Source organism: Protopterus annectens, chromosome 14.part0 (assembly GCF_019279795.1).
Source record: "Protopterus annectens isolate FY-2018-M chromosome 14.part0, PAN1.0, whole genome shotgun sequence".
Lineage (NCBI taxonomy): Eukaryota > Metazoa > Chordata > Ceratodontiformes > Protopteridae > Protopterus > Protopterus annectens.
In genome coordinates this window covers 153,879,731-153,896,534 of record NC_056748.1, presented here as the reverse complement: position 1 = coordinate 153,896,534, position 16,804 = coordinate 153,879,731, and the positions used below count along the sequence as shown (strand labels likewise).

The 16,804-nt window shown below is 37.0% G+C and overlaps 1 protein-coding gene across 30 annotated transcripts in view; it reads right to left on the bottom strand.

Moving 5' to 3' along the window:
- The window catches only part of ABLIM1 (actin binding LIM protein 1), a 2,317,257-nt gene that overhangs the window by 761,356 nt on the left and 1,539,097 nt on the right, over positions 1-16,804 (bottom strand). For all 30 annotated transcript variants that reach the window (XM_044055908.1, XM_044055914.1, XM_044055911.1 and 27 more), the window contains exon 9: positions 2,306-2,383. In XM_044055908.1, the coding sequence (XP_043911843.1) occupies positions 2,306-2,383 (78 nt within the window). The remainder of the gene's footprint in view (positions 1-2,305; positions 2,384-16,804) is intronic.

The window sequence follows — 16,804 nt, the reverse complement described above, 5'->3', positions numbered from 1 at the left end:
AAAACTTAGGGTGCAGAATGAAAACCCACTGCATGCCTCAATATGATTGACCCTTGCCTGGTCCTTGCTGTGCTGGCATGTACATCTACTGGGCCTAAAGGTTCTCCATGCTGTGAATCATAACTGGAGCTGTCACAAGTGTGAAGACTGGAAATATGGGGAGGTGGCCACAGACATGTCCTGAAATCAGTGGCAACAGAAGGAAAAAATATATTTCAAAATGTATAACAGATGCATGTCAGGAATAACATCTGAAATCTACAGATACCACACACATTTGAAATCCAGTCGTCCGATATCAAGATATGAATCTCACTGCAACATCTGTAAGCTACTGTAAATCAAACTATCAAATCTAAATTGAAAACCTATCAACAAAGTCTTAATCGTTAATTAATATTAGAAAAACAAATCAGACCTCAAACCTGTGCTTTTGATTCAGAAATTAAAGGGCAGGACAGCAATGGACAATTAACAAACATTCTGACGAAAACTGAGTGAACTCTGCAAAATTAATTACAGAGAAGCTGTGATGTCAGGTTATAAGATGGAGAGATAAGTTGTGATGTAAGGTTATAAGATGGACAGATAAGTTGTGATGTAAGGTTATAAGATGGACAGATAAGGGAAACGTTATAAGATGGACAGATAAGTTGTGAAGTGAGGTTATAAGATGGAGAGATAAGCTGTGATGTAAGGTTATAAGAGGAGAGATAAGCTGAGATGTGAGGTTCTGCTAAAAAAATCCAAACACGACTATTTCAGCAGAAAAACGGATGTAGCCCCACACCACTGTAGAGTCCAGTACTCGAGACAAAAGGTTCAGGACAAACGTTTATTCCAAAACACACAGTTCTCAAAACATATTATGTTTATATAAAGCATTACTCTCTTTCTTGACAGAGATTTCATAAATATGTTCATAAATACGTTTTCTCAAAGCTCTTTCAGTTTTACCAACATAGAAAGCCTCGCATTTTTCACAAAAAGCAAGAAGAGGTTATAAGATGGACTGATAAGCTGTGATGTCAGGTTATAAGATGGACTGATACGTTTTGATGTAAGATTATAAGATAGAAAGATAAGCTGTGATATAAGGTTATAAGATGGACACATAAGATGTGATATAAGGTTATAAGATGGAGAGATGAGTTGCAATTTAAGGTTATAAGATGGAGAGATACGTTGCGATGCAAGGTTATAAGATGGACAGAGAAGATGCGATGTAAGGTTATGAGATGGACATATAAGTTGTGATGTAAGGTTATAAGATGGACAGATAAGCTGTGGTGTAAGGTTATACAATGGATATCACAACCATTTAATTAATAATGGATGTTTGTCTCACAGTTTTGCTAGAGGATTAAGGCTGTGAGCTGCAATGGAATTTGTCCTGTGTGCTTCTGAGTTTGTTTCCTCCATCTGCACTTGTATGATAAGGAAAACACTTAACCAGGCAGTGACTGTGGAGTGTCCCTGAAAACAGATGCTTATATCTAGTGGGTTTAAATGGTCAATCAATAAAAAAGGATGACATGAAGGGCCTGCTCTGCACATCACATGAAGTTCCTGTCTTACATATGTCATGAAGTACCTGTCCTGTCCATGGCATGAAGTACCTGTCCTGTTTGACACGAAGTACCTGTCCTGTATGAGACGAAGTAGCTATGCTGCATATGGCATGAAGCATCTATTCGACACATGACATGAATTTCATGTGATGCTTTCATTTCTGCATCTCAATGTTTTATACAAACTTGCCTGTAGCCTTGTAAACACTACACAAGACTGTACAATAAAGTGCAGCTGTCATAGAATGCCATCAGTGTGGCCTCCTGGCAATGGCCCTCTCCTTAGGATCTGAATCATTCCAGACATGAGTGATAAACATGCATAAATCAAACTGAATGCACACTTAGAAACTGTGTGACTCTGAGCAAGTCACTTAACCTGACAATGCTCCCGTGTCATCCCTGAAAAGGCACACCTGTGCCCACTGGGCTCACCTGGTTAAAAACAAACAAACAAGCAAACAAATTTATGAAGATAGTGTGGAAAAATACTAAGATGCTACCGTCAAAACTCAACAACCTCATGGCTGAATCTGGCTGCTATTAAATACTGTGCTTACTACTCCAAGAAAATCAAGATACCACTGTTGCCAGATCCAAGCTCAATTTAACATCATCTTTGCTCTTCCACTTTGTCACAAAAGTCAAAATATCTTTTATTTCTCACTCAGGAAAGTCTAAATGTATGAAATTACTTTGGAATTAGGAGTTGTGGTGTACACTATAGTACTTACACAGATTGTGTGGCCTGGAGATCCAGGAATACTTGAACCAGGTCTGGAAGAAATGCTCTCTGACGATGCTCTTGTAGGCTGTAATAAAAGTACATAGTATCAAAGGGGCACATGTCACGCTGTTTAAAATCTAATGCAGAATCACACCAACTGCAAAAGTCCTTTACCTTCATATTCAGCATTTTAAGATTTGTGCCACATAATAATTCAAAATGTGTTTTTTTTTAACTACGAGATTAGTCGCACAGCAAACTAAAATACAGTGTATAAATTAAACTACATCCAGGTCATTTTGTCTTGCAACATTTCAGCACATGAAATCCCTCTATTCAAGTCAAATAAAAAGGTTATGCTAATACCAATGGGAGATGTCACAAAAAGTTTTAGTTCCTGGTCACTAATGAGTACAACAGAAAATGAAAGATTTCTTTATCTAGTGTATATCTGATAGGTGTAAACAGTTTAAATGACCTGACGCCTCTACTAGGAATCCAAAACAAGCAGCTATAGCTGAAGCTGTTTGTGCAAGTTAAAGATAGCAATATGACAAAGCACAGATAGCAATGAAGGGGGGGCAGATAAATGAACCTGAACAGGAAACTGCATGTACGTCACAGAATTCTGAAACATAACATACCACATAAAATCACCTATTAAAATACTGACAGCACTACAGTAACTGCTAAGGTGGTTATGTTATGACAGAACTGCTTAATGCTACAATCTGTAACCCTTACGAAGAGCAAAAAAATCTATATCCACTTCCTTCTTATGGACAGTACAACAGTCAACGTTTCTGAGCATTAAAACTGTAACTTTCCCCCCATGAATCTTTGCTTCATCAAACTCTTATACTTACTTATTTATTTACTTGACATTAATTGACCGGGATAGTCCGACTGAGCTTGTGCCCTACTTCAGCGGAGGACTGGGGAGAAAAGCCACAGTCCCAAGTGACATAACAAGAACAATCGAAAAGTATCCCCAGTACAAGTTAACCAAGTAAAAAGTTCAAAAATACATTGTACACACAAAGAACTATGCAAGTTTGTAAGCAAATATCAATTTAAGAAAAATTAGAAGCTCACCTTAAAATACAAATATCCGAGTCATAACAAATAAAACCACAGGGGTTCATCATTCTAGAAGTCTGTGTAGCTTAAAAGTATTTTGTGAGTAAAACAATATCATCTTCCCAGGTGATACTAAATACAGCATTTACATTTGCAAACTAGAAATCAATTGGAACTGCAATGAATATCACTTGTGTGCTGATGTTAGGATCGTGAGCCAAGTACTCTAGCCTTAGATGGACATGTAAAACCACTGTTGTTATTCTGAACAGCTGAACAACTCTGTGTAATGCTGAAAAAGTGGAAATACACAAGTTATGAGTGGTTAGTTTGGGAACAAACTACAGAGAACAATTGTTTCAAAGAAGAATCTTGCTAATATATTTCTCTTTTACTTCTGATATTAACATTATCTGTGCAAAGAGGAAATACGGATGTTAGTAGCAGAGATTTGCAACTGTTGACAACAGCTCTCTAAGGCTTAAGAGATTTCACTTGTGCACTTGAGTTGTTTGTGTTTCATGGCTGCATGCATTCCCCTGAGATCTGAACTTCATGTAGGGATTTGACAGAACTAATTTCCATAATGTCTGAAACTCATGCAGGACTAGATGTTGGACATGTGCTGGTACATTTATATGGGTGCTAGTAAGTATTGTAGGGGAAAGCATGTCTTCCAGTAACTCTTAGAAAAAATAAGATAATACCCGCATCCCCCCAGCTCATTACCATGGACAGAAAGAATCAATGCAGCTAGCAAACGTGAAAATAAGAAAGACTGTTTTTTTTTTCTCTAGCCAAACATTTGAAGCCTGAAAAGCACGGACAGGTACATTTCAAACAGAAATCCAGAAGAATGAACACTGTAGGATTGATAGAACAGGAAGGTCTGTGCTGATATTCAACATAAAAAAAGCATTCGGGTAAACTGTCTCAGGTTGATGATGTGTTGATATTCAGCCTAGATGAAAACATTCAGGTAAACTGTCTCAGGTTGATGATGCTCCATGAAAAGGAACAGTAAGCTGAAAAAAAGAAGAATAAGGACAGTCCTAAGAGCACTTAACAAGTGGTGCAACAAGGCGTGCACTTGCCTTTAGTGCAGAAGGCTCTGGGTTCTATTCCCACACCAGGTAGACTAATTACTAACACTGCAGTACAGCAAAGGGTGGTGCTGTACTCCTTACCTGTGTTGGCCTTTAGATGAGATGTTAAATGGAGGCCTCATCTGCCTGAGATGGTAATATCTTTGATGGATGTAAAAGACCCCACCCTGTCTATCAAAAAGAGTAAGGGAAGTACCCCAATACCCTGGGCAAAGTTCTACTAATAATAAAAGCAGTGGACATTACAGTAATCATTCAAGAATAATAACACCCATATAAACTAAAAGGGTGTCAGAACCTGCAGCAGGGCAAGAGCAGCAGATTGTAGACTGTGGGTGGCTATATGACGGAAGATGGGAAAGTGTGACTCAGGAAGGAGGAAGCTGGATACAGATGCACAGTGCCCTGCTGGTGAACTGGAAACAGAGAAAGAACAGTTGGGCACAAATACAGAAGATAGTCACAAGCTAGTGTAGTGCCACATCACAAAATGTTTCAGAACTAGTTAGGCAAATGTGGAGGAAAGTATGAGGTAAGGGGATAATGTTGGGGTAACTGTGTATCCAATTTAGAGTTCGGGATAAAGCCATCAACAATATATGTCATTTAAATCAAACAATATTTATTATTTACTTAGTTAATCAATTATTTTATTTGCTTACCAGGAAAGTCTGACTGAGTAAACAAGCCCTTTTTTAGGGGAGGCTCGAGGAGAAAAGCTAGACAAGAAATTTTAACAGTAGTATATATACAACATACAAAATGCTCAGGTAACATTAAGAGCCTTACAAATGCTCAGGTAACATTAATAGCCTTACATACAAAGTGATGGTGAATAAAGCAGACAGTTATAAAATAAACAAGTATATTTTGCAGTAACATAATCAGCATTGGATGTAGTTAAGCAGTGGTACATTAGGTCAGATATAATTATATGGATTTTCTCATGAGCAGAAAACATAAGGGTAGAGATAGTCTCCGACATGTATGTGTGCATTTACAAGCGGGGGCCTGGGGGATAAACCATTTAGAGGCTGCCTGTGTCCATTAGAGAAATAGGTGCCAAACCAGGGATGGATTTTGTGTTATGCATCCAATTGTCCAAGTTACAGTTGAATTGGGTTAGGCAGAAGCTCTGCTTCACATGGATGGGGAGCTAATTACTCACTAAGCCACCTTAATAGGTCATTCTAAGCCCAGGAAATTTCCCTTTCAAAGGTGACAATCAAATACTGTACCTTATGTCTGTGAGCCAAACACCTTAACCATTACACCAATTCCCAGCTTAGGGTCTTTTGGACAGGTAGGTGAGTAACAAGGTGACACTGCAGTAGAACAAATCAAGGGAGGTGAGCTGATGGAAAAGTTTATTATGACAAACAGTGTCAAAAGCTTTACACATGTCCAAGAAAAGGGCAGATACAATATTATCTGTATTGCGGTCATGATTCATGCTGTTACAAGTCTGCCAGTGCAGTAGTGACACTGTGGTCTGGTCTAAAGACTAGCTGACTGTAAGAGAGGAGTTTACTGCTAAGAAAGTGGTTGAGAAGTTGAGAATGGATTCATTTTTCTGATATTTTTAATAGGGGAAGTATGGAGTGGGTTGATAACTGGAAAGACTAGTTATGTTCCCACTTTTGTGCAGGGACAGGATGAATGATTCCTTCCCTAGGGAGAGGACATACAACTTGCATGGATCTGTTAATGTGTATTAAGGTTTACTATCATAAGGTTGACATCCACAAGAAATTCTGACCTAAAATATTGACGCAGATGTTCGAAATGGAATGTCAAGAAGGTCAGAATTTCATGAACACACTTCCTTAAGCAAATATGACTTTTCTCAGCATCCATAGACTGCAGGTGAACACTGCACACCATGTGACAAAACCATTTAGCAGGAGGGCAAGGCCCCCTACACCCCCACACCGCCCACAGATTAAATATTCCAACTCCCAAGATAGCACTACAGTGGAGAAAAGGGCAAATTTTCTGATATGCACTGTACAGCAATCTCTGGTCAGAAGACCAACCACATTTGTGAGAAAGCACAATGCATTCACTAAACCAAGACCTGCATGAATGAAGGTTCGACAAAATGGGTTCAGCCAACCAAATTTCGGCATCTTGTGATCGTCGAACCTTCACTTGGAATTCTGATAGTAAACTGTGTATTAAGATGGGGAAGGCAATGAAATCTTCTTCAGTTTTCAGGTATTTACTGTGTAGGTTATCTGTAGCTAGGGTGGTAGGTTTTAGTTTTAGGGTATGCTTTTTTTCTAAACACCCTTATTGAACTATCACATGTGACAAAATCAAACTTACATGTATATAAAACTATCAAATCATACTAATGAGTGCACAATTTCAAACATTATACATCACATATATCCTTACATATCTGATAATCTAAGTAACATTACTTAAATTATTAAATTCCTGCCTTCTCTTAAATTTCATTCCTCCTCCAAAACATTATTTCTGCATGTATTGCTCCACAATTTCCTTTTTTCTATGCAATTTATTCCTACCCTTTTTCTAAAGATCCCACTTCTTGTACTTCTATTTCTGTTACAATATTCACTATTTCAGGTACAATTGGTTTAGATTTTGAGTTCCACTTTGTGTAATTGCTTTTTTGGCAACCACCAAAATTAAACTCAAGGTCCTAGTGTGTCTAGGCAATTCAGATCCTGTACCCCAGCTCAAAAAAAAAAAAAAAACTTAGTTGCACTCATCTGCTAGCCTGATATTCCTGACAGGGTACAAGGAATTTTTTGTCTGCCAGCTCAATACACTCCAAAAACATATGTTCCCAGCTACCCTTTTCTTCCCCATCACACTTCCAGCATTTACCATCTATCCGAGGAAAAATTCTTTGGACTCTGCTTGGGGTATAACAGTGACTATGGAAACACTTTCAGGTAAAAATCTTAAATCTTATAGATTCATAGGTTCATAGATTAGAACTAGGCTAACTGCCCTTGTGAGCCATTTTAAGCCTAGCCAATTATCCCTTGTGAGACTCAAACCCTGCACCTTGTGTTTATAAGGCAAAAACCTTAACCATTAGGCCACCCTCCCAACCCACTCTTTTAATCGTTGTTGCATATTTGGAAACCATACATATATCACCCCATTGTTTCTTTGTACATTGCATATCTAATCTCTCTTTCCAGTCTTTTCTGACCTCTTCTGATTGATTATCCCTTTTTTAACAGCAGTTTCTCTTCAAGATTCAATTAAAAACTCAACTAGTGCAGGTACTTCATTTAAAAATCCCCTATCCGTTTTTTCTTTGTCTATACTCTAATATCAATCCCTGATAGGGAAGCCAATCACTAGCCTGCAGTCCAAATGTCTTCTTAGCTTCTTCCCATTCTATTACTTTTCCATCTCTAATTCTTTATTCTCATTACTCTGGTTCCTTTGCCAGCTTTCTCTAGTAAATTTCTGTACCCCTAATTGCAGTCATCCCTCTCAACAGAATCTCCTCTCTCCATTCCTGTGTTGGTTTAGTTCTTAGTATAATTTCTGCTGCTTTATGAATATAATATTCTGCACGACTGTTGTGATTCTCCTAGGGATCTACATTCAAAACCCCATTCTTTCCAAAATATCCCTTCTATTCAGGTAATCCTAAACCTCTTAGTTCTGTTAGGAATATCAACTTATCTCATTTGACTCTTGCCCTCTTCCTCTCCCAAATAAAATCCTTCAACTCTTTATTAGTTACTGTCTACAGCTTCTCCTCTGGTTACTAAAATATGACTGACCTGTACATAAAACTAAAGGAACTATAAACATAGGAGGTACTTTTTAATTACAGAGGTTGAGACAGTGTTGATGCAGAAAATGTTATGGCTGCCACAGACTTGGAAGTTAAGCTGGGACAAATGTTAGTGTCTATGTTAAGTACTGATTTTATGGTGTGAATGAAGTGGGACTTAAATAATGAAGCAATATTGTCTGGGAGTGTGTCTGGGTATGAACCGGGCTGCTCTATTCTACCTGGGGATAACAAATTTTGATGGCGCTCCAGAAAGTAATATGTTTTTCTGGTGATTCTTTATTGTTTTTAACTTTTATTTTTGGTTTGATTGTCTAACATCTGAAGTTTTAGACAATGTTCTTGTGTTTTGTTAACTTGTCATGTTTTCCATGCCTTGTAGAAGATAGCCATGGGACAGTGTTTTGTTTGAGACTCTTTGTGCATATGAGTGCCAATTTGTTTAGACAGTGGTCTCAAACTCATGGCCCTTGAATTACAAGCAGCTCTAAAAATCAGTTTGCTAGTCCTCATATAATATCAGATGTCATTTGGTTCATAGGTTCATGGTTAGTATCAGGCTAGCTGCCCTTGTTGCCCATGTTAGACTTACACAATTTCTCTTTCAAAGGTATCAAATTCTGCACCTTGTGAGTGTGAGGAAAACACCTCAACCGTTACATTAACCCCAACCCCCATCTCTGGTTTAGAACACTGAAGAAGGTAGTATTAAACAGGTAGGCTGCATCAACTAAGGGGATGGTTTTGAGAGTACTCCCATGGTTAAGAAAATGTCTTTATTAAAGTTTTTAAAATTATATTTCTTGGGTTAAGGAGTTGTGTGACTAAGGATAAAGATTGGTAGATGACTACATGCATCTGGCAAGGTGCCTGAAGATGAACCTTTAGCTGGTTTGTTTGACAGAAACCAGTGTAGTGTTGATTCTTCCTACTTGACTTGTTGAGTCTGGCTGGGTCATGAATGAGTTGTGAGTAACTGTATACATTTTGTGATAGTGAGGGAGAGTCAGATGAGAGAGAGAACCAGTGTATACTTAAGTCTCCCAGGATTATTGTTTCATGGTGAATATTTGTTATAGCTATTTACTATAGTCCAGAAGATGAAACTGTCTAACCTGGTGGTGTTATCACCAGATGGGACATCACATACAGCTATGATACAGAGGCCTTTCCTGTCATTTAGTCTGAGGAGGCAGATGAGTACCTTAATGTTATTGAGGGTAAGATGGAGTATTTGAGCTGAGCAAAAAAAGACTTTCAGGCTGTTAGAACAAATTATAGCTATGCCACCACCCTTTTCTGTCTTTCTGTCAAATTTATAAACGTTGTAACCCGGTGGGGTGATTTACGCATCTTTGATACCCGGTGGGGTGATTTACTCATCTTTGATACCTGCCTTCAGCCAAATGTCAGAGATGGCTAGGACGTCAGGAGGATGGGTATTTAACCATGCACAAAGGTCAGTAGGATGTCAGGAGGATGGTTACTTAACCAAGCATGATGTCAGGATGATGGGTATTTAACCATGCATGATGTCAGGATGATGGGTATTTCACCATGCATGATGTTAGGATGATGGGTATTTAACCATGCATGAAGGTCAGTAATTTTGTTACTGATGCTTCTGATGTTGATATGACAGACTTTTAGTGCAGACTGACTTGTAGGCCGAGTGTACAGATGAGAGAGTGGAGAACACTCAGACATATTTATACTAGGCCCAGGATTAGACTGAATATTACCATATAGCTGAATTTTATTAGGGCAGAGAGCATAGTGAAATAGTGCTTTACATTTTATTCGGGTTCTGTGGTGAGTTTTGGCATAGATGGTGAGGGCATTTACAGAAGTCTCTGTAGGAGGCGCTACAGAGGTTTGGTGATATGGGGTCTATATTATATGAACGAAAGTTCATATAAGCGAATGCTCAATGAGCAAAAATCCTGGACATCGAAAACAATAGCCCCCCCTCGCTAAATATATATTCCAACTCGGAGATCGCACTAAAGTGAAGAAAGGGCAAAAACTCCAATCTTCACTGTACTGCAATCCCAAAACACGCACCTCGAAATCCGTGAGTTTTATACTTTTGTTCATATAATAATAGACCCGTGATATGCTCGGATGCTGGCAGTAATATTCTTGGGGGTAGTAAAAAAGAAGTGGGGGCACACATGGTATTAGAAGGGGTGTGTGAGTATGGTGAGTATTAAAGTTAGCATTTAATGTGTGGCCAGGTAAAATGTTTTATGTGTCATGCTGTAAGCATTCAGTGTTGTGTGGGTAGGTAAAATGTTTTATGTGTCATGATATAGGCATTTAATGTTGTTGAAGGGATCATATTTTGTGTGTCATGATGTTCGCATTTAATGTTGTTTGGGTAGGGATCATGTTTTATGGGTCATGATGTAAGCATTTAATGTTGTGTGGGTAGCTAACATGTTTTATGTGTCATAATGTAGGTGTTTAATGTTGCGTGAGTAGGTAACATGTTTTATGTATCACGATGTAGGCATTTAATGTGTGAGTACGTAACATATTTTATGTGTTATGATGTAGGCATTTAATGTTGTGTGAGTAGGTAAAATATTTTCTGTGTCATGATGTAGTTGTTTAATGTGTGAGTAGGTAACATGTTTAATGTGTCATGATGTAGACATTTAAAGATGGGTGTGTAGGGATCATGTTTTATGTGTCATGATGTATGTAAGCATTTAATATTGTGTGGGTAGGTAAAATGTTTTAGTTGTCATGATGTAGGTGTTTAATGTTGTGTGGGTAGCTAACATGTTTTATGTGTCATGATGTAGGTATTTAATGATGTGTGGGTAGGGATCATGTTTTATGTGTCATGATGTAGGCATTTAATGTTGTGTGGGTAGGTAACATGTTATGTGTCATGATGTATGTATTTAATGATGTGTGGTTAGCTAACATGTTTTATGTGTCATGATGTAGGTGTTTAATTTATGTGTCATGATGTAGGCGTTTAATGTTTTGTGAATAGGTAACCTGTTTTATGTGTCATGATGTAGGCGTTTAATGTTATGGGAGTAGGTAACATGTTTAATGTGTCAAGATGTAGGTATTTAAAGATGGGTGTGTAGGGATCATGTTTTATGTGTCATGATGTACGTAAGCATTTAATATTGTGTGGGTAGGTAAATTTTTTTTATGTGTCATGATGTAAGCATTTAATGTGTCGGTAGGAAACATGTTTTATGTGCTTTATGTGTCATGTAGGTATTTAATGATGTGTGGGTCGGGATCATATTTTATGTGTCACGATGTAGGCATTTAATGTTGTGTGAGTAGGTAACATGTTTTATGTTTCATGATGTAGGCATTTAATGTTGTGTGGGTAGGGATCATGTTTTATGTATCATGATATAGTTGTTTAATGTGTGAGTAGGTAACATGTTTTATGTGTCTTGATGTAGCCGTTTAATGTTGTGTGGGTAGCTAACATGTTTTATGTGTCGTGATGTAGGCATTTAATGTGTTGTAGGGATCATATGTTATGTGTCATGATGTCAGTGTTTAAGTTGTGTGGGTAGTTAACATGTTTTATGTGTCATGATGTAGGCGTTTAATGTTGTGTGAGTAGATAACATGTTTTATGTGTCATGATGTAGGCATTTAATGTTGTGTTGTAGGGATCATCTTTTATGTATCATTATGTAGTTATTAATAATGTGTGGGTATGGATCATGTTTTATGTGTCATGATGCAAGTGTTTAATTTTGTGCGGGTAGCTAACATGTTTTATGTGTCATGATGTAGGCGTTCAATGTGTGAGTAGGTAATGTTTTCTGTGTCATGATGTAGGCATTTAATGTTGTGTGAGTAGGTAACTTTTTTTGTGTCATGATGTAGGCGTTTACAGTTGTGTGAGTAGGTGACATTTTAAGTGTCATGATGTAGGAGTTTAATGTATGGGAAGCTAACATGTTTTATGTGTCATGATGTAAGCATTTAATATTGTGTTGTAGGGATCATGTTTTATGTGTCATGATGTAGATGTTTAATGTTGTGTGGGTAGGTAACATGTTTTATGTGTCATGATGTAGGCATTTAATGTTGTGTTGTAGGGATCATGTTTTATGTGTCATGATGTAGGCATTTAACGTTGTGTGGGTATGTAACATGTTTTATGTGTCATGATGTAGGTATTTAATGATGTGTGGGTAGGGATCATGTTTTATGTGTCATGATGCAGGTGTTTAATGTTGTGTGGGTAACTAACATGTTTTATGTGTCATGATGTAGGCGTTTAATGTTGTGTGGGTGGCTAACATGTTTTATGTGTCATGATGTAGGCATTTAATGTTGTGTTATAGGGATAATGTTTTATGTTTCATGATGTAGGCATTTAATGTTGTGTTGTAGGGATCATGTTTTATGTGTCATGATGTAGGCGTTTAATGTTGTATGAGTAGGTAACATGTTTTATGTGTCATGATGTAGGTATTTAATGTTGTGTGGGTAACTAACATGTTTTATATGTCATGATGTAGGCATTTAATGTTGTGTTGTGTTGTAGGGATCATGTTTTATGTGTCATGATGTAGGCATTTAATGTTGTGTCAGTAGGTAATGTTTTATGTGTCATGATGTAGGAGTTTAATGTGTGAGTAGGTAACATGTTTAATGTGTCATGATGTAGGCATTTAAATATAGGTGTCTAGCAATCATGTTTTATGTGTCATGATGTATGTAAGCACTTAATATTGTGTGGGTAAGTAACATGTTTTATGTTTCATGATGTAGGCGTTTGTGTGGGTACGGATAATGTTTTATATGTCATGATGTAGGCATTTAATGTTGTGTGAGTAGGTAACATTTTGAATGTGTCATGATGTAGGCATTTAATTTTGTGTAGGTAACATGTTTTCTGTGTCACGATGTAGGCATTTAATGTTGTGTGGGTAGGTAACATGTTATGTGTCATGATGTAGATATTTAATGATGTTTGTAGGGATCACGTTTTATGTGTCATGATGTAGGTGTTTAATGTTGTGTGTGTAGCTAACATGTTTTATGTGTCATGATGTAGGCATTTAACGTTGTGTTGTAGGGATCATGTTTTATGTGTCATGATGTAGGCGTTTAATGTTGTATGGGTAGGTAACATGTTTTATGTGTCATGATGTAGGTATTTAATGATGTGTGGATAGGGATCATGTTTTATGTGTCATGATGTAGATGTTTAATGTGTGAGTAGATAACATGTTATGTGTATGATGTGTATGTAGGGATAATGTTTTATGTGTCATGATGTAGGCGTTTAATGTTGTGTGGGTAGCTAACATGTTTTATGTTTCATGATGTAGGCATTTAATGTTGTGTGGATAGGTAACATATTATGTGTCATGATGTAGATATTTAATGATGTGTTTGTAGGGATCACGTTTTATTTGTCATGATGTAGGCGTTTAATGTTGTGTGAGTAGGTAGCATGTTGAATGTGTCATGATGTAGGCATTTAATGTTGTGTCAGTAGGTAACATGTTGAATATGTCATGATGTAAGCATTTAATGTTGTGTGAGTAGGTAACATGTTTTATGTGTCATGATGTAGGCGTTTAATGTGTGGGTGGCTAACATGTTTTATGTGTCATGATGTAGGCATTTAATGTTGTGTTATAGGGATAATGTTTTATGTTTCATGATGTAGGCATTTAATGTTGTGTTGTAGGGATCATGTTTTATGTGTCATGATGTAGGCATTTAATGTTGTACGAGTAGGTAACATGTTTTATGTGTCATGATGTAGGTATTTAATGTTGTGTGGGTAACTAACATGTTTTATGTGTCATGATGTAGGCATTTAATGTTGTGTTGTGTTGTAGGGATCATGTTTTATGTGTCATGACATAGGCATTTAATGTTGTGTCAGTAGGTAACGTTTTATGTGTCATGATGTAGGAGTTTAATGTGTGAGTAGGTAACATGTTTAATGTGTCATGATGTAGGCATTTAAATATAGGTGTCTAGCAATCATGTTTTATGTGTCATGATGTATGTAAGCACTTAATATTGCGTGGTTAAGTTACATGTTTTATGTTTCATGATGTAGGCGTTTAATTTGTGGGTACGGATAATGTTTTATATGTCATGATGTAGGCATTTAATGCTGTGTGGGTAGGTAACATGTTGAATGTGTCATGATGTAGGCATTTAATTTTGTGTAGGTAACATGTTTTCTGTGTCACGATGTAGGCATTTAATGTTGTGTGGGTAGGTAACATGTTATGTGTCATGATGTAGATATTTAATGATGTGTTTGTAGGGATTACGTTTTATGTGTCATGATGTAGGTGTTTAATGTTGTGTGGGTAGGTAACATGTTTTATGTGTCATGATGTAGGCATTTAACGTTGTGTTGTAGGGATCATGTTTTATGTGTCATGATGTAGGCGTTTAATGTTGTATGGGTAGGTAACATGTTTTATGTGTCATGATGTAGGTATTTAATGATGTGTGGATAGGGATCATGTTTTATGTGTCATGATGTAGGTGTTTAATGTTGTGTGAGTAGATAACATGTTATGTGTATGATGTGTATGTAGGGATAATGTTTTATGCGTCATGATGTAGGCGTTTAATGCTGTGTGGGTAGCTAACATGTTTTATGTTTCATGATGTAGGCATTTAATGTTGTGTGGGTAGGTAACATGTTATGTGTCATGATGTAGATATTTAATGATGTGTTTGTAGGGATCACGTTTTATTTGTCATGATGTAGGCGTTTAATGTTGTGTGAGTAGGTAACATGTTGAATGTGTCATGATGTAGGCATTTAATGTTGTGTCAGTAGGTAACATGTTGAATATGTCATGATGTAAGCATTTAATGTTGTGTGAGTAGGTAACATGTTTTATGTGTCATGATGTAGGCATTTAATGTGTGGGTAGGTAACAAGTTTTATGTGTCATGATGTAGGTGTTTAATGTGTGGGTAGCTAACATGTTTTATGTGTCATGATGTAGGTGTTTAATGTGTGAGTAGGTAACATGTTTTTTGTTTCATGATGTAGGTGTTTAATGTTGTGTGAGTAGGTAACATGTTTTTTGTTTCATGATGTAGGTGTTTAATGTCATGTGGGTAGAGATCATGTTTTATGTTTGATGATGTAGTTGTTTAATGTGTGAGTAGGTAACATGTTTAATGTGTCATGATGCAGGCATTTAAAGATGGGTGTGTAGGGATCATGTTTTATGGGTCATGATTTAAGTAACCATTTAATATTGTGTGGGTAGGTAAAATGTTTTGTGTGTCATGATGTAGGTGTTTAATGTTGTGTGGGTAGCTAACATGTTTTATGTGTCATGATGTAGGTATTTAATGATGTGTGGGTAGGTAACATGTTATGTGTCATGATCTATGCATTTAATGATGTGGGGTAGCTAACAGGTTTTATGTGTCATGATGCAGGTGTTTAATTTATGTGTCATGATGTAGGCATTTAATGTTATGTGAGTAGGTAACATGTTTAATGCGTCATGATGTAGGCATTTAAAGATGGGTGTGTAGGGATCATGTTTTATGTGTCACGATGTAGGCATTTAATGTTATGTGAGTAGGTAACATGTTTAATGTGTCATGATGCAGGCATTTAAAGATGGGTGTGTAGGGATCATGTTGTATGTGTCTTGATGTACGTAAGCAATTAATATTGTGTGGGTAGGTAAAGTTTTTTATGTGTCACGATGTAGGCGTTTAAAGTTGTGTGGGTAGGTAACATGTTTTATGTGTCATGATGTAGGTATTTAATGATGTGTGGGTAAGGACCATATTTTATGTGTCATGATGTAGGCATTTAATGTATGAGTAGGTAACATGTTTTATGTTTCATGATGTAGTCGTTTAATATTGTGTGGGTAGGGATCACGTGTTATGTGTCTTGATGTAGGTATTTAATGTTGTGTGAGTAGGTAACATGTTTTATGTGTCATGATGTCAGTGTTTAATGTTGTGTGGGTAGCTAACATGTTTTATGTGTCATGATGTAGGCGTCTAATGTGTGAGTAGGTAATGTTTATGTGTCATGATGTAGGCATTTAATGTTGTGTGGGTAGGTAACATGTTTTATGTGTCATGATGTCAGTGTTTAATGTTGTGTGGGTAGCTAACATGTTTTATGTGTCATGATGTAGGCGTTTAATGTGTGAGTAGGTAATGTTTATGTGTCATGATGTAGGCATTTAATGTTGTGTGGGTAGGTAACATGTTTTATGTGTCATGATGTCAGTGTTTAATGTTGTGTGGGTAGCTAACGTTTTATGTGTCATGATGTAGGCGTTTAATGTGTGAGTAGGTAATGTTTATGTGTCATAATGTAGGCATTTAATGTTGTGTTGTAGGGATCATGTTTTATGTGTCATGATGGAAGTGTTTCATTTTGTGCGGGTAGCTGGCAAGTTTTATGTGTCATGATGTAGGTGTTTAATGTTTGAGGAGGTAACGTTTTGTGTGTCATGATGTAGGCGTTTAATGTTGTGTGAGTAGGGAACATGTTTTGTGT